At 37.9% G+C, this 25,250-nt stretch overlaps 1 protein-coding gene across 3 annotated transcripts in view; it reads right to left on the bottom strand.

The window, feature by feature from the left end:
• Positions 1-25,250, bottom strand: part of LOC103462454 (zeta-sarcoglycan-like) — a 295,105-nt gene that overhangs the window by 5,591 nt on the left and 264,264 nt on the right. For all 3 annotated transcript variants that reach the window (XM_017306215.1, XM_017306217.1, XM_017306219.1), the window contains exon 4: positions 20,767-20,854. In XM_017306215.1, coding sequence (XP_017161704.1) covers positions 20,767-20,854 — 88 coding nt within the window. The remainder of the gene's footprint in view (positions 1-20,766; positions 20,855-25,250) is intronic.

Here is a 25,250-nt window from a genome sequence, read left to right as displayed (position 1 = left end):
TTCAATTTTGAGATTGTGAAAACACAAAAAGGGAGCAATTGTCAAATCTGGACAGGAATATTTCATGCACAGAACAAACTCTTTAAAACGGTCCGATTAGCTACATTCTTTCATTTTATTTATCTATTTATTACAACACTGGGCATTCATCGTTTCAAAGAGATTTTGTCTGATTAAGCTTTACTAAACTCAATATAATGTTTTGTCCTGTTCCATTAGCTGTAGTTAATGCCTACTATTCTTGTTTTGCTAAACCACCAGCTGGCCGGCCTTTCACATCAAACAATCAGGGATGCAGAGTGCTGGTGAGACAGCAGACCACTTAAAGCATCTCCAGTCTTTTAGTCTATAGAGCATCTTTTCAAAAAGAGATGCATTAAACTAGTACAATCAGACATTGTTATTATTATTATTATTAATGTGACTGAGAAACATAATGGCTCCAGATGCAGTAGGATTTGTTAAGCGTGTGCAGTGATGATGACACTAATGTGTGTGTGGAGGACTCTGGACACTGATGTGTGTGTGGAGGACTCTGGTTTTTGATCTGACATTTTAAAAATATCTCAGCAGTAACTCCATCCATTCTGTATGTACCAAAAATAATGCAAAAAAACTTTAAAAACAAAGTTGTACTTAACCTCAAGAAGTCAGTCCACCATTTCTTGCCTTGAAATAAACACAATGTGAAGAAAAAAAAACAAAACAACCCACAACTATCTGAACTGTTAATAATTTAATGTTTACTGGAAGTAGAAAAAGGCCGGGATGTACAGGCCGGTGGCCGACACTCTGTCAGACATCAAGGTGTGTGAGGAGTCATCATATTCAGGGCGGTATAGAGGTGTGAGCGTGAATGAGGGCACAGCCAGACGTTCTCGTGTTGGTGATCGACTGAGGAGTGACGCTTTAAAAAGCCACAGATGAGACGTGACGCATAACTTATGTGACTTATGATTGGAGCGACGTGACATGCAGTGAAATGATAGCCGAGAGCCGGACAGGAGGGAGCTTCTTCTTCTTTTTTTTTTTACTTTTTTTTATTTTGACAACTGCACAAACTTTAGGCTTACAGTTATCTGACTGGTTTGAGTGAAAGCCAAGTCTAAATGTGTAAACAGGCTGAGCTTGAGGCAGGAAAAGGAGGAAATACACTGAGGCAAACCGAATGGAGGGAAAAACATAAAAACAAGAATGGAGGATAAAATTGACTCACAAATAATATTAAATATTGTTTATGATTTTCAATGCATAAAATGTATAGCTTATGACTTGCATGCCTTTCTTTCAATTTATTTTCCCCTGAGTTCATTCGGCACTGTACTGGGAGATTACGCAAGAGCCGTGTCTATGAATTTAATTCTTAAATAAGGTAACCTGAGGAAAGGAAAGGACGGGTAGTAAACACAAAGCTATTTAAAACTCTACGTAATGTGCCAGCAGCCACAACATTTGGAGAAAGTGGCCGCGGGTTATTTGTTTTAAATGATTGTTTGAAGAACTGGCAGAGAGCCACGTGACATCTAGATGAAAAAAAACAAACAAACTTCCAAGTATTTATTTCTATATTCGAAAGAAAAAAAAAACTGGTACTTTATTTGAAGGGGTGTTCATATGATTGACATGACACCGTCATAAATATGACATAATAACACCCGTTATGAACATGAAGGAGTCTTTATGAATGTTTATGACTTGTCATGAAGTGTCATTCGGTAAATAATGACACTTATAATGCAAAGTTGGCACTTTTAGTGCAACTTTTAAAGCAACTTTGCATCATAACACCAGTCATAAACATTCATAGACTCCTTCATGTTCATAACATCTATGTTACATCATTTATGACGATGTTGTGTTAGTCTTATCAAATAAAGAGTAACCAAAAAACTAAATAGAAACTGATTCAGCATTGGAGATAAATTTAGAATAATTTTTTTTTTATCCACAAGAAATAACGTGTGCTTACGTTTTATTGTATTTGTCCTACGGAGGAAGATTAAAAGGGTTTGAGTGTCTCTGCACTAACTCTGTGGTTAAAAGAACCCCAGGTTTCACTCAGCAATACACATCAAATGACAGAACGCGTTGTTCCCAAAAACCTAATGGCCTTCCCACCGTTTTCCGTTTTCTTTTCCTCGCCGACCTGTGGGTGGCCAATGTTAATTCTGTGTAATTGAGCTGAGTTTTTTTTTTTTTTGACAACTAATTGCCTTCTACAAACGTCTCTCTTCCTGATCAGACCAACGTAATTTTGTGACCACCAAAAACAGCAGGAGTTCTTGTTAGGTATCCTTAATAATTAATGCGCTCATTTAAATTTACTGATTTAATCACTTCCTGACAGGATTTCCTCTTTAGTTACAAGTGCCGTCCTCAGCAGGACCCTGCAGTAATAATAAATGCTTTCAGAGTACCTCGCTGATGGGACGAAGTGCAGAGGGTGAAACAAGAAAACAGTTCAGTAGAGAGCATGTGAGAGAGGCAATAGCTCAATACAAGATGCAGGTATAACACAAATATATCTGAATGTCATCTACATGTTATGTTACTTCTATGCAAAAACACATGCTTTTTGTGCTGCCTTAACATGCAGATATTAAATCTGCATTTGGATATTATGAAAAATCCATTCATAGCATATTTACACTGATCTGATTCATGGGATATTTTGTGACTGTCAGGTTTGATAAATATCCCCCATCAGTCTTGTTATATGCATTCTCATAGAATGCACATAACAAATAAATGCATCAATGTGCCGTAACTTTCTTTATCTGGATAGAAACAAAATTCAAGTAATTGTTTTTGAACCAAAGGAGGAGCATCAACACACGGCTGCAGTTATTACGGCTAGAAATGACTGATCAGGTGCAAAATCCAGGCAAAGTGATCCACTCTGACCTGAACATTCAGAGACTCATAAAGGCAGTTAAAAAGTTGGTCTTCTATCACCTGAAGAACATTTCCAGGATTAAAGAACTAATGTCACAGCAAGATCTAGAAGAACTCATCCATGCGTTAATCTTTAGTCGCCCTGATTGCTACAACAATATATTCAAAATCTGATTAAAAAAAAAAAAAAAACAGTTAAAGCTGAAAGCTACTAAAGTTAGCAGACTGGAGCACATCACCTCAGTTCTGAAGTTCTTCCACTGGCTCCCCATTACTAGAGAAACTTGATAATATATTTATTAGCTTAAAAGTCACTTAATGGCTTAGCACCACAAAACATCAATGATCTGTTGTATTAACCTCCCTGACCTCTCAGGTGTTCTGGTTCAAGTCCACTCTGCATCCCCAGAATCAGAACCAAACATGGAGAAGCAGATTCAGAATGCACTGTCCACTAATCTGGAAGAAACTTCAAAAATGCTGAAATGCAGAGTTCCTTTAAATCAAAGGCTAAAACCCATTTGTTTAGTTTCATTTGAACAACATGAACTAGAACATTATTATGTGCCTGAACTTGTCACTGCTTTTCTTTATTGCACCACTCCAGTGTAATGTTTTGCTTGTTTTATGTTTCCATCATGTAAAGCACTTTGAATTGTCTTGTTGCTGGAATGTGCTGCGCAAACAGAGAAGCCTTAGTTTGCAATTTCATAAACATGCCAACAGAGAAACAATGACAAAAATCTGGAAAAGCTGCCGATTTACCTCCTCAGTGTTAGTGTCTGTAAAATTCTTTACATCATTCTTGAGCCCATAAATCTGTGGAAATGCATTTCATGCCCACTTTGAGCCATGGTGTGGAATCCGTGAGGCTTTGAGGCATAGTTTGTCCAACGACGCCACGATTTCTCAGCTTGAGATTATGCTAACACAGTACGGAGTCAGAAACTGTTCTTTAATGCCCATTAGCGTATCTTTACTAGTGGTGTCAACGGATGACTCTTCGATGATATTCACTATGTTTCAAGGAATTTTTTTCACTTTGTTTTTTGATTTAAAAAAAAAAAGAGGAAAAAATGTTTATTTCAAAATGTAGTAAAAACTAGCCAGAAGAACAATGCGTGTCTGTTTTGTATATTTCTAAAAATAAATAAGTGACATATTTCCACGCAAAATTCAATAAATTCTTATCATCTTAATTTGCATTCAGAGTTAATGGATGGAACACATTAAAGTAGTGCCAGTCTAACTGTTTTACTAGCGTCCATTAAAGTGTTGAGGCCATAATAAAAGTTATATGGGTTTGCTCTCCTGGAGTTTAATTCAAGGTTTTAAATTAGGTCTTCCAGCAATGAAAGGATATGACGCAAGACGACACCATAAAAGGACCGAGGGGTCGCTACAAAGAGCAGCGTCTGTAAGCCAAGTAAACACTTTATGCATGGCAGCTTTTCTCAAACAGGTCTCGTTCTCCCCATCGCTCCCTCATGTTCCTGTAGATGGGGAATCAGAGGAGCTGCTTAAGCAGTGTGCGACGTTCATGTAAAAAAACGTCCTCTCTTAATGTGTGTGTGCAGCTTTGGCACGCATGCACACACAGGCACATTTGCATCTGTGAATGCTAATGTGTTTTTGCTCTAAGAAACGCATCCAAAATTAGGTTGGTCTTGTCCTTTGGCCGTGGAGAGAAACTTAACCTTATTTTGTTCCTTTTTAATCACTTTTTAGGTTTCCTCTGGGTAAAATTCTGGCAATAGGCTAAATGTTGCATTAAGCTTTCGACTAAAAAGTAAGGTTGTAGAAATGTGACTGTTGTCTCCTTGTAAATTTTTAATGCGGGTTTTAGAAACACATTTAGTATGTGACAAATTTGAATTCTTAGCTGCTTTTTTCATTGCCTAAATTTGGGACATATGTGTTTGTCAAGGCTATACACATTTAGAGTAGCTAAATGTTAGCTACTAACATTTAGTAGCTAACTACTACTAGTAATTACTACTACTAACAATTAGCCTTTTCAATAGGCCAACCTGCAAAAACTATGACATGGATCTGAAATCAACCAGACCTTAAAAGACTAATCCACATACCTTGACGCTTTTATTTACGCTATCATTCATAGCACTTTGACCTCAGGTGTTTTTCTAAAATGTTTTACAAAATGTTGCCATACAACCACGCAAGAGAAAAAGAAAAAGAAAAAAGACGTCATCCTCCACTCCTCTGGCCGAGAAAAGGTTGACTAAAAGCCGGCCTAAAATTAAACAAAGTACTGGAAAGAATGCCTGCATCCAACTTTACTTCATCCTCCGTGACCAGGCAATCCTGTAAGTTCTCCCAGTTAGGGTTTAACACTTACAACAGAATGCAGTCAGTACTGTGGTAGGTCTTTAAGAACATCAATTTAGCATGTATGTGTACTATTTATGCTGTTAGATTTGAAAAAGAAAAAAAATAATCAAAAGATGCCGTCGAGTCAACCATGAGATTGTTGTCATCTTTAGGACGGAGCAGGAGGGTCATCAGTTTTAGCTCTGGAGTTGTTTAAGTTGCAGCTATTACACAGAACTAAATTGCTGCTGGACAATCACAGGGATACATAAAGGATCCACCCTTTTTCTCTTTTCATCCACTCATCTGCAGCTGTTTTGTTATTTTCAAGAAACAACCCTTTGTCATTCTTACGCAAATCACTGTCAGGTTTAACGTCTACTGAAGAACACTAAGTTACACCAAATCTGACTTTACGTAGGACCAATATTGAACTCGTGTTATGAAGACAGACTTGGACAAGCCCTAATATGTTGATTTTTAATCCACGGCCACATCCAAAACCAAACACCACAGATTTGGTGCTACTCAAGTCTTAAACCTGACAGTTAAACGTAATATTTACTTTTCCTAAATGGTATATTGGCTATCGTAATATAATTCCTCTTGGAAGTAACGAGGTCGAGAGTGATCACTTCATGCGACTCTTTAGACAGGCTGTACATTGTTTTCTAAATATGTGTGATTTGGTTTGAAATGGTATCTCAGTCTGGCATCATATGATATGGTGCACATGGTTTGGTATGGGGTGTGTGACATGGCATAGTTCAACATGTAGAGAAAAGAAATTCAACCTATATCCCCAATCCTGTGCAAAACAAGACAAAATCTTGTCCAAGAAACAACCTATATGAGACAATAAATTGTGCATTCATGAACCATGGGCAGTGCTATTACGGTAGCTATTGTAGCCAAATTAAGATCTTCCCACCACTAGAGTGCGCCGTTTCCCTTAGTGATCACAGAAGGCTTTAGAAATTTAAAGAAAGCTGGAACAACACTAATTTGCTCGGTTGAAGGGACTTTCAGTATGTAATGCAACCAGCGTCATCTTTATTCAAAAATAGACAACTGAAAGATGGACTTTAATCACAAAAGACAGGAAACTGACTATCTGCTGAGTTTGAGATGGATGTTTGATTACTGTAGATCTGTTAGGAACTACAGTAACTTTGTTAGGAAGAATGGTTGCAGGTGTGTGACATTCTGGGTTGTAAATATCCATCCATCCATTTTCTAACACCCTTGTCCTTAGTGGGGTTGGGAGGGTTGCTGGTGCCCGTCTCCAGCTACCGTTCCGGGCGAGAGGCAGGATTCACCCTGGACAGGTCGCCAGAGACAGGACAAACAACCACACACACACACCTAGGAAGACGTTAGAAAGACCAATTAACCTGACATGTTTTTGGACTGTGGGAGGAAACCAGAGAACCCAGAGAGAACCCACCATGCACAGGGAGAACATGCAAACTCCATGCAGAAAGACTCCGGGCTGGGAATCAAACCCAGAACCTTCTTGCTGCAAGGCAACAGCTCTACCAACTGCGCCACTGTGCAGCCCAGATTGTAAAAATGTTTTTTAAAATTATTTTAATAAACAAGGTTTATGTTTGGTTTTATGGTTAATAGTCTTGTGATTATCGGCCTGCACTTAACTGTAAAATTTGTTTTTGCCCAATTAGCAGTTTTTCAAAGTGTCCACGTTTGGTTTTTATTAATGCACAAGGTTGTCGAAAACAATTTTTGACACTTTTATAACTTTTATTAAACATAGCTTTCCAGTTCAGATACAAATGACTGTGAATTGCAGAGCTTGAATGCACCGGTTTTCTTTCTGTGATGGTCAAACCAAACAATAATACACATTAAATACACTAAAAACACACTTGTTGAAAAATCTTTCGCAATAAATGTTGAGTCACGCCTCCCTCCAGGACTCATTTCATGCACCATCGATCACTTGATGAACCATCCAGCAGCTCCTTCTTTGGTGGCATTTTCTGTAACTTAGGTCCTCTCTGATTGAATGTTGCTGCTCTTAAGCTGACAAGTGGATCAGCATCTCTCTTTTACTTTATGACGCTTTAAAAAAAGAATGATGGAACACATCTGCTTTCCTGCACCATTAATAACAGAATGGATTTTGGCCTTGTTTCCATCTGATACGTTCTCTTTCAATACATTTCTTGAAGCTCGCCATTTTGGTTGTGTCACTTGTACAGAACTCGCTTGTTTATAAGTATTCAAAACTTTCAACCAGGTGTTAAGTTTCAAAACAATGAGAGATCAGCAGGGGTGAAAGTAAGGGGGTACGGCAGGGTACTGCGTACCCCTAAAAGATTTAGAGGGGGTACACAGTACCTGCAAGAGAGGAGCGGCTGTAAAAAAATCAGTGGGTTCACTGTGCAGCCGCAAGTGCGCCCACTAATTAGCCGTGACTGATTAGTTTTTCAAGAACAATCTAAAACATACTTAATCAGTTAATAAATAACTTTTTTCCCATTTCATATTGTTTCTGAACTGTTTGTGCTTTGCTAGAGCAGAGGTGCAATACGTCGATCGTGGAAGGTTTTGAGTTGATCTCGGCATTAGGTGACAAACTGAACGCAGCCAGGAGGCTGAGACCAGCACGTCCTCCTCTGACTGGCTTAAAACGTTCATAACTTTATGAAAGAACAACAACAACAACAACAAAAAAAATCAACAAAACGTGTTCAAATTAATTATCCAACAAAAATAATAATCTCAGTGATTATTATTTCTACAAGGTGTTGCGCAATTCTATGGATTTCGGTTCCATTGCCAAAATAACTAGCAGAGCAGAAGTTTAAAATTAACTACCATATTTTCCGCACTATAAGGCGCATCGTATTATAAGGCGCACCTTCAATGAATGGCCTATTTTAACATTTTTTTTATATATAAGGCGGACCGCATTATAAGGCGCATAGAATAGACGCTTCAGTTTGGGTTGCCAATTTGTTCCGTACTCTATTATTACACATCCACATTGTTTAAATAATGATCATAATCAACAAGTAATCATGCAACTACATTCAAAGTTCAATCCCAGTATCTTAATTTAAATGTTTGCTGATATTCTCCAGTCCAGAACACTTTTTCTTTAAAGGCTGAGTAGTGTCATATAAATACAAGAAGCAGACATTTTAGTTACAGTTTTTGCCCATTCTTTAATTACATTTGTACTGACATATTAGCTAGCAAGTGATCCATTCATGTCAGCTTTCACATGTCAGTTGTAGAGCTTGTAACTGCAGACAGTTGAGTGTGGGCACTGGGTATGATGGACCCTTAATGCATAATGGTAATTCAGGATTTGTAAATAAATGCCACTGAGCCCCTCATGCCTTTACTTCCCTCAACTTCACTCTGATTAGACGCTGCTGAGCTCCATCAGTCACATACCTTTGAAATGACGTGTGAGATTTGACCAAGATAAAAGGCAGCATAATTGGAGTGAGACGACAAAGATAATGAAGCGACGAAGGTAAACCTGAACTTAAAAGAAGATAAAATGTCATTGGGTGATTCATTAATTTCAAATGGCATCAGGTTCATGAGTTGTAAAGGGAGAGTAAAAGGTAATATTTTTTTAAAAGGATCATTGAAGAAAGAGAATGGCTATGCAAGAAAGGGTGTGTGAACATGCTAGATGAGAAAATAAAAAGTGAGAATTTTCAAGATGAAAGATTCTACTAAAGTTTATTTTTACAATAAATAATCAAAACAAACACACAGATGTAATACAAATGACTCTTTTTTCAAATCCTACTTTATCCCATTATCATCAAAAGCACAGTGTTCTCCTGTTTTCGACGTTTTTGCTTCTTGAAAGTATCACAGAACCTCGTATGTTGCACATTACCGTTGGAGAAATTGGGGGAGGGGGAAAAAAAAAAGTAATGTTAGAAAATTACTCCTCCATTTATATGGCACAGTTTTAGATAACCAGCGTCATCCAGACACCAATTCACTGCCTCTAATCCCGGGACATCATTACCAAGGCGGGTGAAAGGGTATGGCTTCAAAACTCCCAAGTTCACTCATCATCTTTATGGTCGGCCATTCAGAAGACAAAGATGACAGGTTCTCACTCACTTTAACGAGCTGACAGCAACAGAGAGGAAGAGAGAGAACAGAGGGATGAAAGGAGGAGAGCAATAAAACTGAGATGAGAAGCTCAAGGCCAATCCATGCTCTTAGACCTTCTCTCTGGAAGATGAGCCCACAGGAGGGAGCAGAGTAATGGCAGAGACTCTGCTACCTCACTCATATCAGTAAAATTCACGGCCGAAATTAGGACGTCAAATTATCGTCTCGGTGAACAGTTTGGTCAGCCAGAGTTAAGACTTTGTCCTGTTTGATGTGATGTTTCAGTTGCACTTTGAGATTTTAGATCTGGACAACAATCTGTTTAGTCTTGTTGAAGAAATTATAATATTTATTAGGAGTACGCCGATGGGCTGCACAGGTAGAGCTGTTGCCTTGCAGCAAGAAGGTTCTGGGTTCGATTCCCGGCCCCAGTCTTTCTGCATGGAGTTTGCATGTTCTCCCTGTGCATGCGTGGGTTTTCTCCGGGTACTCCGGTTTCCTCCCACAGTCCAGAAACATGACTGTCAGGTTAATTGGTCTGTCTAAATTGCCCCTAGGTGTGAGTGTGTGTGTGTGCGCATGGTTGTGTGTCTCTGTGTTGCCCTGCGACAGACTGGCGACCTGTCCAGGGTATACCCSGCCTCTCGCCCGAAACGTTAGCTGGAGATAGGCACCAGCACCTCCCAACCCCACTAAGGGAAAAGGGTGCAAGAAAATGGATGGATGGATGGATGGATGGATGGAGTACGCCAATGTTATCGGCCAACCGATATACCGGCGGTGGTTTTCTTAATTTTGGGGGATCGGTGATCAGCCAATACTTGGATGTGAAGCCGATCTCTGAGCCCCTTGAGATTTTAATTGAAGATATTAGGTTTTATAAGTAAAATGGATGATTATTATTGTTTTATTTACCTCAGCGAAGGTCTAAAAATCTAAAAATCAACCACCACTGTCCTGTTCTGCTCTCATGTGAGACGTTTGACGGACAGACCGGCCCACCAGGTCATGTCTGCACATTTGTAGTTATCAATAGTCACCCAATTCTTGCCAACTTGGCATCTTTCTTGTTATATTTAGCGACATTTCAGGCAACAACATTGTTATCGGGAAAAATCGGAATCGGCTTGATAGGCTTTTTAAAGATCGGCGATCGGTGAGAAAACCGCGATAGCTCCACCCCTGTTACTTAATATATAATTTATTGTAGTGCTTCGATTCACCAAATGAAACATATTAGATAAAATAATCACAGGTTGCTGTTTTCATGTCTTATATCTGTTCAGTATGATTTTCCAATCAAAGAGCTAATAAAAACACAACATTTAAGGGAATGTTACATCAGACCAATACAAGATATATATTTCAATAATGAAAGCGTGTTTATTAACTTCACACAAGGTTTTTCTCAAAATGTTTTAATCTGACAGACGAACCTCATCAAAACACATATTCAAATTTATAAATATCCACCCTTCCATCAATTGTTTATACCCGCTTGCCGTAGCAGGATCACAATGGGACCGGCGTCAGTCTCCAGGGGTCAAGAAGCGAGGCTACACTCTGGACCGGTCACATGGCAACACAGAGGCACACAGGAAAGACAGCCATGCACACACTCATGCCTAGGGGCAATTTGGGGTAATGACCTGACTGTTTTTGGATGTGGGAGAAAGCCAGAGTATCTTGAGATGCACAGGGAGAACATGCACACAGAAAGACCCCAGGCTGGCATTCGAATGCAGAACCTTCAGAACCAACAGGGCTACCAACCGCACCATGAAGCCCATTTAGCTGTGATTGTGCAAATATTTAGGATTTCATGTGCATTTGTGAGCTCACCGAGAAATGAACATTTGATTGACATTTAATGCCACAAACAGATTTGTTTGTGCATAAATTTATGTCTGCTCCTAATGGGGGTAGCGTTTGCATATTAGATTCCCTAAGTCAGATGCATTTTAAACATACAGATGGATTTTCAAAATGTACCCAACGGGGAATCCGTCTGCTGCAGAGCAGGAGCTGGTGCTCAGCGTGGCGTTCTGTAGGTGTGTTTGTGTTGAGGGGTAGAAAAAGAATCTGTTCATCTGTTTTGTGCAAACTTTTGTAGCAGTAAATGTAACTGGTGTTACAGTAGTAAATGTGGAGATTTTATAGAGAAATGACAAGGAATGAACAGGAAGTCTTAATAGGCAGCAGGAAATTGATTCATTGTTTTCTTTAAAGCTTTTAGTCTTGAGTTTCTATGGCGTCTACAGGGTCTAAACAACTTTGATGCTGTTTGAAAGACTTTGATACAAGGTATGTATAATCTAGAAAATACAACGCAGATCCTACTTTTGCCTTTGGCTCTAAGTGCTAATAAATATTGTAGTTTGTGAATACAATGATAAAAATTACAGTCACGTTTCCTTGATTTTGTTTTACTAAAACATCTAACACTTTCCCAGTTGCTTGGTGTAACTTTTCTACATCACTCAGGCACACGTTGTGTAGCATTAACTCTAATCATGAATAATCAATGACAGAAAAGATATATTTTTAATTGATTCAGCTGTTAACAAATAAGCTGAAAATGGGGACTTTTTTTTAAAGCCATCTTGTCTAACAGAATCAAATGTTTCACATTTTGTAGTTGCGTCAGAAGTTTGCATACGCTAGTCCTAGTCCTGGATGTTGTAATAAGGTCAGGCTCTTAAAAGGTGCATTTGAGTCATTTCAAACTAGAGCAAATATCTTAGTACACTTAAAATAAGCAAGTAATAGGAAAAACCTCTCATGAAATATTCTGCCAGTGGAACCAGTACGTTTTCAAACTTAACTATTGTTGCGCAACAAAGTTTTACATCAGTTGGGTTTAATACTCATTAAGAACGCCACTCTTTCCCAAGAACTTTGATTAAGCAAGATAGACTAAAATGTTCTTGGAGTTTTCACTTTTCCTGGCTTTAATATTCTTTGGCCAACTTTTGCTGTTCTTAAATGTGCAGCATAAATAAAAATATAAATCTGACACCGACATCCATCGATTTTCTATATTCTTACAGGCAGATTGTTGCCCATGTTCAGTCGTTTGGAGAGAGGGAAGCTTCACACCACGGCTCCAGGTCAAGCACAAGACAGAGAAACGACCATGAAACAAACATATCTCCTAAAGGCAATTTAGATACCAATATGCAAACTTATACAGGAAGCCTCTGCTTGCATTACAGAAAAGCCGCAATAACCAATTCTTGTTTTAAAATGTCATTCAAATGGTTTTATATTCAAAATCCCAAAATGTGTACGACATTCACCCCGCTGATTAGCTCACAGTACGCAAACTTCTGACTGGCACTGTAAAGTCAAAATCCATCTTCCGCTGCTCTTAAAACACTTACGGTTGCTGCAAGGCTTCAACTAGAGGACATGTTTAATTAAATACAGCTTTAATTGAATGTAGCTTCCATTCGTCCTCACTAACCACTAACATGGCATCGCTGTAGCAGCTGAACAGTTGAATGTCAGCTAAAATTGTTTTCTGATTATTGTGCGCGTAGTGAGAACTTGCAAAGTCAGATTTCATTTATTTCTCTATTACGCTCGGTGTAATTGTAAATTCGCATCATTGCAACCCCCCCTCTCTCCAGAGGAACAAATGATGTACATAACGGTCGTAGTTAGCTGTGATCATAATTTCAGCCGATTTCAGCCTGTTGTCGTTTTGCTGTCCGAGACCCACAGAAACACAAAGTGGTTTTATTCTGGCTTATCTAAGCAACAAAGTTAAAACTCGTCTTCCAGCTTTAAAACTTTACGACGACAAATGAGTTTACATAGACATCCAGAAGTTACTCGTTCCCTTATGAACTTACTGTACTTTTTTGTGGCCCTCGAATTGCACATGGCTGACTGTTCCCATATATTAAGGCCTGTTATTTGACCTTAATATAGCATATATAAATGATGTTTTCACCACTTGTTCACATGTGCCGATCAAACGACTCAATTCATTCTCCACCAGTGATCTGTTGGTGTTTGATGCTGGTTGGAAATGAATAAAATAAGCCTGAACTAAAGATCACGTTTCTTGGCCCCACTTTATACTGACGTTCCATAAAACATGTCGTCTGTTTGCTGTCAGGTTGTGTTGTGGTAATGCTGGGCCATGGTCTGTTGTTGGTAAAACTGCTTAGTAATTAAGCAAACACTTGTGACGTGTAATACCACAGAGATAATCCCGATCTCTTTCTTAAATGTCCTTCCTCTGTTTAAAGATGTTCACAGACTGATAATCCTCAATGGAATATTTAATAAGCAGCAGAAAACACTTCAGAAAGCTTCTGTTGCTACTTCAGACTGCGCGGCTCTGTTTCAATATTTGCAAAAAAGTGTCTCTGTTACAGTTTATGGTGTTACTTTATTAAAAAGGATACTGTCTGGTGGTCATTTTCCATGGTCTGCAGCTGCATGATATTAAGTGTATTAGAGGGTGTTTCGTCAGAAAACATATTTTTAAAAGGAAATTAGGTATAAAACCGCAACATACGAATATACTGTTGCTATAGAGATATAGCTATAAACCATTTTTGTTAGGCTTGTTAATTTTTATGCATTTACCAACAGACTGCATCATAAAATGTTGCTTGGTGACAGATTTAAATGGGGATAATTTTCCACTTGTGGATTTAATGAACTAATAAGCTTGAAATGCGCCAAGTTATCCAGCTGTGTAATATATAATTATATTGATTAGTACTTAGGAGAAAAAAACTTTTCAGAAAGGAAAAATGCTTGAAAAAGTAAACATTTTTAATTTATGCATCACTAAAATTACACCTGGATTTTCAAATTAGTACATAATTGGAGTTTTTTTTTTTTTCCAGATATCTGAAAACATTAATGTGCTTCAAGAATTTGTTTTCAATCAAAATCAAAAATGTCCAGTTGACGGTTAGTGTTGAGGGTGAGCCACAAAACAAGGTGGATGTTCACGCGATGTTGGTCTGATGGATATTAGTGGAAAATTAAGTGGAAAGAAAACAATGGCAGAAAAAGTTGCAGAGACAACAAGGCAACTGAAGCCATGAGGGGGCAGAGCAAGTTAGAGAGAAGAATTTAAGGGAAATCCTCAATTTGTAGACTTAAGTCAGAGTACTGAACTAAACCACAGTCAAAGTCAAATGAAAACAAATTTACCATTTCATTTGGAAGTATGAAGCCACGGAATCCAACATGCTAGGAGGATTAGGGAAGGTTTGTCACCTGAGTTTGATCACATTTAAAGTCGGAACAGCCATCTGGGATGATATTTTAGAGCTTTCATGCTGATAACCTCCAAGACGGTAACACCATTTTTCTCTAGAAGTTGGCGCTTCCTAGGCAGCATTCAGCTTCCGTGCACCACAATTCTGGAACAAACTTCCAGAAAACGGCAAAACTGCTGAAATATCAAGCCTTAAAACCCAAATGCTTAAGAGTTGCCCCTGATTAGCAGTCAGTGGAACATTGATCGACACATTTGATGTGTGTTTGCTTGATGACTTTGATGATGGCATTTGACAAAATGTAATGTTTACTGCTGGTTTCATAATTGATGACCGTACGATGTTTTTACGGTGTAAAGTACTTTGAACTGCTTTGTCGCTGGAACGTGCGACACAAATAAACCCGACTCCCACTGCCAAATTGCGGTTTGTAATTATGCAAAGAAGGAACTTGACAAAGTGCTGAGCGCATACTGTACAGTCGGTACTGTTCAACAGTTTGACATTTGTAAATAAAACTCCCCTCTTCATGGTGCAACAGTATAAATGATTGAAATACACCTCTGTCTTATTGGGTTTAACTTTTGGACTCGAGTTACCAACATTATGTTTTTAGGTTATGTTCAAATTTATTGAGATGCTCCTGTATTTGTTTCAGCACAGGAATAAAGGAACGATCCCAGCYGTGCTGTTAGCTGACTTACAATTGATCGTCCAATTAAATCATTCTAAGCAACGGCACAAACGGAGAAAAGTTATTTTTTGTGAACGAGACAGTAATATTAAATAATCTTTTATCTTTTCTGCTAAGTCTGAAGTCCTGAATAATACACTCTCCAACATAACTAAATAATATCCCCCAAGGTCAGAACAGTTCATTATTTTTCCCTGCAAACATAGAAACATTTAAAACTGTGTGGATTTTACATAAAAATGCAGAAGGTCCAAACTCGCCTCTAACCATGTGGTGAGTTTTAAACACAACCAGGGCTGACAGTTTGCAGTGGGCTGCGAAAACGCTAGAATATGTTGGCAGTAATGATTGAGTGTCAGAAACATTTGTGCCTTCTGCTGAAGCAGGCGTCTCTGCTAGGAAAAAAAAAAAGAATCTGAAAACTGCAGACCAAAAAGCCGGGGGTTGGAAAATATAATTTTTTTGCAAATGGGAAAGATGAAGCAGCTCTGATTTTGTACGAACATTTTTTTTATTTATTACTCTACATCTTTAACCTCTGAGCATTTTTGTCCATAATAAGGCTTTTTGGGTTTTTGTATAGTTTACCAATGCAATATTAATATGATCCCTTTTTTAACCCTCCTGGTAAGTTGCAGGGCAAATTGACCCGTTTTAAAGTTTACTTTTTTTTTTAAAATAGTTGGAAGTATTTTTTTTGCAATGAAACTTTTTCTATTTGTCTTAATAGGTGCACTCTACATATAAATTGAAAATCTATTCATTTTACACATTTGTAACCCCCCCTGCCTCTACTTGTTACCTCGATACTGTTCGGGTCAATTTGACCCGGCAGTCAAGTTAAAGTGCAAAAAAAGATTAAAAAATGTCCAATTCTATATGTTTCCTTGCAGCTATGAACCATATTTCACCACACACACACACTAACACAACACACCACACACACACATGCCCGCGCAGACACACACAAGCCCACTTTCTCCCTATTCTCTTTACTTCACTATGAGCTGCGAGAAAGCAGGTGTTCATACAACTTTTGACGGGAACCTTTTCCATTCCCGTGGACAAACTCCACCCACACTGAGTGGACACTCAGCAGAAGTGGAGGAAAACATAAATACTCTCTGCACGACTCATTTGTCTTGATTTTAATTGGCGGGTCAATTTGACCCGGAACAGTACGTGTGTCTCAAGTTCAATTATAAAGATCACTCATTGTAAAAAAAAAAAAAAATGTAATAAAAAAAAGTTTACCAAAGATCAATTTCAAGAAAATTATTGTTTTTTCTGTCAAGGTTTTTTTCAGTGGACATAAAAAATGTAAATTCCATTTTGTATGTCCAAATGAGTAATTGAGTAAGTTGTCATTAATCCTTAATTTCTGAGAAATAAAAAAAACATCATTGCACAAATATTGATTGAAATGGTTAGTATTGGAGTTAATAATCAGATACAAAAATGTTTTGGACGAATCTTTTGGTTTCTGACACGATTGCATGATAAAACACTCCCTGGTTGAAAATGCACAAAACCCAAGAATAGGTAAGAGATGAAGTAAAATATGACTCAACCACATCAAAGAACACAGATGATGATCTCCAAATGTAGATCCAAATGATAATTAATAACAGAATGAACACAAAATTAAACCAAAACCCAATCACCCATTGATCAGGACAAATAACACAAATCACTACAAGTTGTATTGATCAACATCGTTGCTGCGATGTCAAAACCTTCACTGACGAGCAAACAGTCAAAATAAAAAGATTGTTTTATTGACATTCATGTAGGGAAATGTATGAGTAACTGAATAGAAATATTGCAGTAATGTTTACATAGAGGAACATTTGAAGTGGCTCTTCATCTGAATAGCTAAAAATAATAAAACGAGGGAATTTTGTTCTATAACTGAGCCTTTCTACATTGTATTGTAATATTTTGAATATCTCCATAGCTGTTTGAGTGTTAGTTGCTTAAGACGTGAGTGGATATGCAGATCATATAAGAGAAACTATATGTCTTATCAGCATTTCTAGCATTTCATCTTTCGAAGCCTCGCAGAGCCCTGAGATCACAGGCATGTTGCTGATTAATGTGGAAAGAAAATGATGCTCATTCATCTTTCGCCCCGTCTTATTCTCCCCTCCCTTACTTTATTAATGGCTGTAATCAACCCCAAATAAATAAKTTCTGTTCTTAGCACATGAATCTTGCTTTCCCACCTGTGGCAAAGTCATAAGTTGAACTGGAACATGCTTGGTGGTGCAGTTTCCACCATTGTCTCTGGTATCTCTCTTCTCTACCATTTCAAACTTCTGTCCTCGTTTTTTTTTGTTTTTGTTTTTGTTTTTTTGAGAGGTCTCAAAAACACCTTAAGGTGACATGAAGGGTTGGTGTGGTGCAGCAGAGGGCCTGCTCTGCTCTTTGGCAGGTAAAAACACTTCAAATCATGCAGTGACCCTCTTGTTTCCTGCTGTTGCATCATTGACATGCTGGCTGTTGTTCACTTTGAAAAGGCCAAAAAGACATTTCTTTTGCCTTCTTTTGTTTTTCCTCAAGGTGTGAAGGCCCTGTGTGTTTATGAGTCATGTTTTTTTTTTTTTTGTCTTTAACTGGGATGTTTTCGTGCATCATTCTTGGGTTTGTCTTGATTTTATTTGGTTGTGTTAATTTTTTTTTACGTTTTGGTTTCTGTGAGAAGCGCCTGCTACGCTCTTTTGTAGGGTTGTCTCTTTGTTTGCCTCTTTGCTTTCGAGAGTCTAATTTCCACAGCTGTGCTCGTTTCATCATCATCCACCTTAGTAAACATGGTGGTACGAAAATGTTGCTTGTTGTTTTGTCCAGTCCCTATTAGTTGCATCAAGCTCTGTTTTTGTGTTTCGCTCAGATTTGTTTAACAACAATCTAGCTTAACTTTTGGAGAAACGTTTTTGGACTTTGGAGGAAATTGGCTTGGACATTAAATGTTATGGTATATTTTTCATTCCTAGAAAAAAATGTAATCAGTGTTATATTAAATTTTGCATAACGTTATGCAAGTTAAGTAGAGGTGATGATGACTCATGAGGTAGGAGTTTGTCCTGTAACTCATGGGTTGCTAGTTTGAATCTCAGTTTTTATTTTGTAGCACTTGAATTATGATAGACTGATCAAAATTACTTTAGCTCAACTCTCTTGTGGGATCATTTGGGTTTTTTTTACTCTGACCTTGTGCGCGCTTTTACAAAAAACATTTTCTGCGTGGTTTCGGGAACTGACGGTCTGACGGTCCCCTACTTCCCCGCTGTCTGATCGTGACATTTTCACTGAGAAAAACTGTCACCATGCCAGGACAGTATAACACGAGACATATGACCTGAAAGAAAGACCAAAACAAGCTATTTTTTTCTCCTTCACCAATCAGAACCAGGTGGAAAATCTGTCAATCGTGCTTGTGTACACATTCGGTATTGTAATAAATTATTGCTATGTAAGCTGGATGTCCATGTTTTTCCATTTTCTTATTTTATTTTTTTAAAGAAAAACACAGACTGCTGAGGGAATTGGGCAGCAGTCACATTGGGCCTCCTCTGCTTTGGTATTCACCGCCGATGTACAAAAGCAAGCACTTGCGGGCATTTCATCTATCCGTGCTACTAATTGAAATGGTCCAGTATCTCTTGTACAAGCTAAAGAAAGTTGGTCCTCTGGTGGGTTTTAAGTCATGAATGCTAATAAGGTAGAACTTCTCTCTCCTCCGAGTGCGTGAGGTTTTCCGGGGAGGAGAAATCACCGTCTTTCTTTGAGGATTTTTTTGAACCTCCCTTCGAGAGCGTCAATGGCGAATGGAGAACATGCGTGGTTGCTCCTGTCTTTCAGTGCGTTTGTGTTAATTCAGGTGCTGAGTCAGCACAAGAGCAACAGGGGGAGAGGGGGGAAGCAGCAGGATGAGATCAAGAAGCCAGGGGGATTTCTGGTGCCTGAAAGATGAAACTCCACAAGAGGATTCATCTTGTCCTATTTTATACAGTCAGCCAGTTACTGAAATTTTCCACAGCGCTTAGGTTTGATGATGTTTGCACATTGCAGCTCGCCATTGATGAAACAGTTACTTGCGTGCACGGTTTTGACTGAAATGTAGGCTTAAGTACGGTTATGCATAAGTTTTGCTTCCTTGCAAATATGAATTCAAATCTATTCTGTTAAGGTTAAAACAGAATCTCAATAAGCCACAACTACTGAAACACAGTCGACTGAAGCCGAMTGCCAGGCCCAATACTTCTAAAAAACAGACTAGCTCTAGTGTCTGCAGAGGAAGCACATAATGCTTAAGGCACACACACAAGAGCTGGAATACTTTTCTTGCTGAGAGAAGAGGCTGTAGCGAGTTTAACAGTGAGAAGTGAGCTATAAGGGATTTCAAAACTTCGGAAAGAGAAATACTATATACAACGTCTGGCCTGCCGATGGTAATAGAGCGGCTATTCATGGTTCTTCATGTTTACATCAAAATGAAAATTTCGGTTCCGGAAACAGAAAACACCATTCATGTCACCTGGCTGTCAGACTGTTATTGTAGCTCTCCATTTCTCTCCATTTTATGTTTATGTGTGGCCAACAGCTACAGTCTGGTTTGAGCAAAGGTATGTTTTACTACAAAACAACAACAAACAAAACAACCATCTGTCCGAGGGCATTTTTGACATGATTATTTTGTTTATAATAATTTCTCCAATGTGTTCAGTGAGTCAAGTTTTGAAAATGTACAGCAAGACACATCTGAACCTTAAATCTAAAAGTGTTTCAGTGAAGCAGAGAACCTTATGTCCAAGAGAGCTAAATATACATGTGTTGTTTCTAGAAATGGCAATTCGTACTACAGGTTCACCGATGTATTGCAAAACAATCATTAATCTGGGTTTACTAATTTTTTTATTTTTTTGCACAATTCACATTAGGCCTCTTGTCATATCTAAAGCTCAAAAATATTTGGATTACTTCTTTTTGTTCAGAAATTGTTAACACTTAAACTTGGGAAGGGAATTTCCCTGCACTGGTCAGAAGTCAAAGCAAAAATGAAAATGCAGACAAAAGAAAGATTCTCAAAGTTAAAGATATTTACATCAATACAAGTTTGCATTTTTTATGCGAAAATGTGCAACAACTACACATTTTCACATAACTATGTGATAACAAATGTGGAAATACATGATACATTAAAAAGATGTAGTAAGGTCACTAAAATAAGTTTAGTACACAATAGACTAGTGAAGTTTGCCTCGAAAGTATGATTTTATATAAGAAGAGAAGAAAGTGAGCTGGATATCTAATGACAATAGATAGCTTCACTGTCAAAATGGAGGGGAAGGCATTAAGGTTTCAACTAGAAGAATACTTTAAATGTTAATGTTTTAACAAAAAAAAAAAACACAGGCGGGCTGAACCTCATTCAGAGGAAAAACAGCATGTGTAGAGTGTCTGTGTGTGGCGAGTTTGTCTTACCCACGGTGAGCTGACCAGTCAGTTGTCCCTGATCATTTCTAGCGTTGACCGTCACGTTTCTGTCTGACTGGAGAATCAGCGGACTGTCCTGTACAGGGCAGGAGAGAGAGGAAAGAGGAGCATCTAAATATTTACTGCTTTTACTGAAACGAGGCAGTACAGCTTCCATTAAAATGTAGGTGAAAAGTTAATGAAACATGATGTCTGCCTGGCACACGTAAATAGTTGCTAAAAAGCTTCTCCTTGGACACGTTTCACAGTTTAACATGTAGTAAAATCCCCATTCTACCTATACGCCATTATAAGATTTAAAAACGTGTATAGGCCTAAATTACCACAAGAACATTTAATAACTGTGTTTAAACCCATTAATTAATTTGCATGTACAGTAATGTTTGAATTTTTAAACACTTAGTTCCACATGTAGAGAGAGAAATTGCCAAAGGCATCGTTTTTTGGGAAGCAAAACCCCAGTCAATTTCTTCCAAAAGATAGTAAAAAACTCTATAAGAAATCAACACCTCATAAATGTGATGAGCTAATAATCAAGCAATTTTTTTCTGCTCAGGTTCCTTTCACTCTTCATTACATGAGATATAAACTATTACAAAACAGTCAAGTCTCAGACGTCAAACTCAAGTTTTAAGTCTTTTGTTATTTTGTTTCAAACTCCAGTCACCATCTTTACTTCAAGGTCCTACTGCAAGATTTGAGGATCACTAAAAGGAAATGACATTTCCATTGTTGCTCTGTAAAAAATTCCATCTAAAATTTGCATATTTAGTATGGATATGGATAAGACATCCACATATTCAGTGGGAATCTGGATTGGTGTCATTTTATTTAAACTTTGTGCTCAATTACTTGAAGAATCATTTACCAATGATTGATGACTACTGTTGGTAAATAGTGCTAAGTCGTATCTGGAAATCTTTATCAAAATACAATTTTTATTTAATCAGACTCTAAGAGAGAAACTTTGACAGAACGTTAATCTTTACTGAGAATTTTTGGGCTACTTATACAAAAATCAGGCTGCTCTTCCAATCTGCAACACAAACACGATTCAAACGACTGACCGAACTTTACCAAGGTAAAGGATTCAATGTTCTGCAAGGTCTTTATTTGTGTACCAAATAAATTACCTTGAAATTTATTTCAAAAAAGACTATTACTGCTGCTGCTGGCGGAAAGTTGAAAAGAGTCGCCTTTTTCCAAGCTTTATGTAACCTTGGCTTGCGTATGAATCCATTTCTAACCCAAATCCCCTAACAAATAATGCAAAAAAAGGCCAGAAAAAAACTCCAAAATATTTTGCCCATATGGGGGCAAAAATAACTTGAAATTCAGAAAATTAGGTTTCTGTTTAAAATATACTGTATAAAAACATTTGACCTCTTTACCATTTGATGGTGAGGCTCAACATCAATTTTAGCCATGGGGAAGCAAACTTTCTCCTCAAGTATTTTCTCCATTTCTTATTTTCTTTGGATACTGCAATCACTTCAGTCGATATCTAATTACTTTGGAAAACAAACACCGTTTGAAATTGTAGCCACTGCCCCCCGTTCACACATGATTCCCTCTGTTCTGCAAACCCAACAAACTTGGYAACCAGTCTGCATTATTTTTTTTTAAAAAGTGTGTCCACAAAAAAAAAGCCATTCGCTTTAAACCTAAATGAGATAACAGCAGCAAAGACTTTAACCTCCACTCTTCTTCACRCTGATTGAGCCCGTTTTAGTTTCATGAACTACGGTCCAAAAGTTGTGCGGGTTCCCTGACCCGACTTGGTGCATCCATCTACTTGAAGGTTTTTGTTACGTCTTCTCCCGTTTCATTGTGTCTGACATAATTTTCTTTTCTTTTTTTTTTTCATTATAATTCTCTTCTCTCCCCCTCCTCATTTTCCCTTTTTAAATTACTTATTTGTTTTGACTGCATAAAATGAGCAGCTCACAGGTGACCCAATTTCCCTCTTGATTTCCCCCTACTAATATCTYGCCGGATTCCCGTCTGAATTTTAAACGAGAATAGTGTTCAATTTGAAAACTCGTTGATCCGTTGAAATTGAGAAATCCTTACTTTCCCTCGACTTTTCCATCCTCTTCACTTTCCCCTTTTCTCATACTTAGTGGGGCCATTTTGCTAACGATGAATATTTATTATTTTGCAGCCTGCTTATGTTTTTTGTTTTAAATGTCAAACCTGTCTGGACTCTATTTTGGAGCGTCGTGAGGCGGGGGGGGGGGACTTCTGCGACAAGGGTCAAAATCGCAAAAATGAAATGCTTGGCAAGTATATTATGCACATGTGAGTTTGAAACGTAAAAACAAAAAACACAAGATGCAAATAAGCATCGACCACTAAAAATCAAAAGGTGTGAAAGAAGTCCTGCCCATGCGTTTATACACACACACTTGACACAAATGAAACTATAGTGTAAAACCTCCATTGTCTTTTTAAAACTGCATGTTTACAGTAGTGGTGTGTTATCCTTCCAGTTTGTTAAAATCAACTCCACAATGCAACGGATAACAGCTCGATTCCTCCTCTGTGGTCTGTGTGCATGAACAGACCTGAAACCARTCGCTTGTCCAGAACAACCCAATGTGGACACATCTGACCAGATCTGGTCAAATGTGTCCACAACACATRATTTGTCATGTGGATGACAAATCATACTTTATTGAGTAATAACTAGCTTATGGGTTGGAGTTACCAACTAAAAAATAATTATCAATTGTACAGTTTGTAGGGCATAAAAAACAAAATCTACCGAATACAAATCATTTTCATTGGATGATAAAACTTTATAAATGTTTTACACTGCAAAAACAAAATACARAATCTTTGCACTAGAAACTAGTGCAAATATCTTAGTACACTTCAAACCGACTCACAAGTAACTTTTCTGCACCATATAGGAGCTTGTTAAGTGAATAATTCCTTTACATTGATGACAAAGAACTTGTTCCACTGACAGATTATTTCACTTATGTGGGAAAAATGTCTTGCTGAACTAATTGTGTTGTGACTGGGTGAAAAAAAAAAAAGAACTGCAGTAGGAGCCTCATGCAGTCTGCACCGTCTCGTTTTCCCTTGTACAGGAACGTAGCCAAAATAACAGCTCTAACGCCTTTGATTTGCAAAACTGAAGATTTTGTTGGCTGATGTGCTGAAACAATCATGGTTTAACTCAACAGGAACACCAAACTTATACAGCTTCAAAAGTGATTAAGCATACGGTTAGAATATGCTGTCCAATGAGGCCTGTTTRTCAGATTAAAAGCATCTTTTGAAAATGACAATCTTTAAGTCGATATCCAACATACTTTAATAAAGCCCCCATGTAGATGTAATCTTTTWTTCTTTTCCCCATTAGCTGTAAGCTAAATTTCTATCATGTTGTCAGAGATAAAGGCTTGGGAACATCAGTCCGTGCGTAATTAATGTGCATAAAGTGTTCCACATGGACCACTTTTCAGTCAGAACTTCCCTCGTGCCTTTCTGGTAAAATCATTAAAGCATGTGAGTGACAGCAGCTGTGCTGGGAATTCGGCCACAATAAAACGATGTTTGTGAGCAAAGACATCAAGAAGGAATTAACAAGGGAGAAATTCATTTAGAACAATTTCTTGTTGAGCGTAAACTGGCAGGACACTGGCTGCGCCACGGCAGCTCAAGAGCGATCGCAGCGGAACGACTGCTTTGCTGCTCTGGTCCGTATCTGAACGAACAAAGAAACGGAGCGGTTTGAAGTGTTTCGCAAACAGAGCTGGGTCCGAAAAAGAGCAAMCGGAAATTGATGTAGCTTGATGTGGCTTAAGTTTGTCAAAAACCCAATTAATTTTAAGTTATTCAACGTTCAACAAATCCTTTGATATTGGATTCTTGGGCAGCTGTTATGAAATAGCGACTGTTACTAATTTAGTCATTTCAGCACAATGTTTCCACCGTGGGAAACGGAATCTGATTAGAATATCCTGGGAATTATTGTAAAWYTKTTTTGAGAGAATTATTAAAGTGCTGTTGCACATCTGTGCCTTACATTGGATAATAACAATTGTACCAGTGCAACTGTCTGCATTAAGAGTTTTTGCCTCGTTTTTTTGTYGCACAATTTCACAATGATAGAAATTGAAACATTTTGCAAATACAGAAATATACTCCAAACATAATTGTTTCTGTTGGTTTAATTTTCTATKTATATCCATAAATAAACCCCTTTGATTCAATATATGATCTAACAAAAGAACAAAAAAGCATRCAAAAAAAGCAAACTATGCAGAGGGTGTCTTTTTATCGTCACAATTAATTTACATAAACTTTCATTCATTGCCAAAGCTTTAACCTGACTCTAAACCTAACCATTACTAGTTCATGCCTATCCCTAAACCTAACCCAAACACAATTAAAAACCTAGTCCTAAGCTTAACCCATAACCCCAAAAGCAGCACTTCCTCTTATGGGCCCCATAAGGG

The sequence above is a fragment of the Poecilia reticulata genome, linkage group LG1 (genome assembly GCF_000633615.1).
Source record: "Poecilia reticulata strain Guanapo linkage group LG1, Guppy_female_1.0+MT, whole genome shotgun sequence".
In the NCBI taxonomy this organism is placed as follows: Eukaryota; Metazoa; Chordata; class Actinopteri; order Cyprinodontiformes; family Poeciliidae; genus Poecilia; species Poecilia reticulata.
The sequence above is the reverse complement of the archived record's forward strand: the minus strand, read 5'-3'. Positions and strand labels throughout refer to the sequence as shown.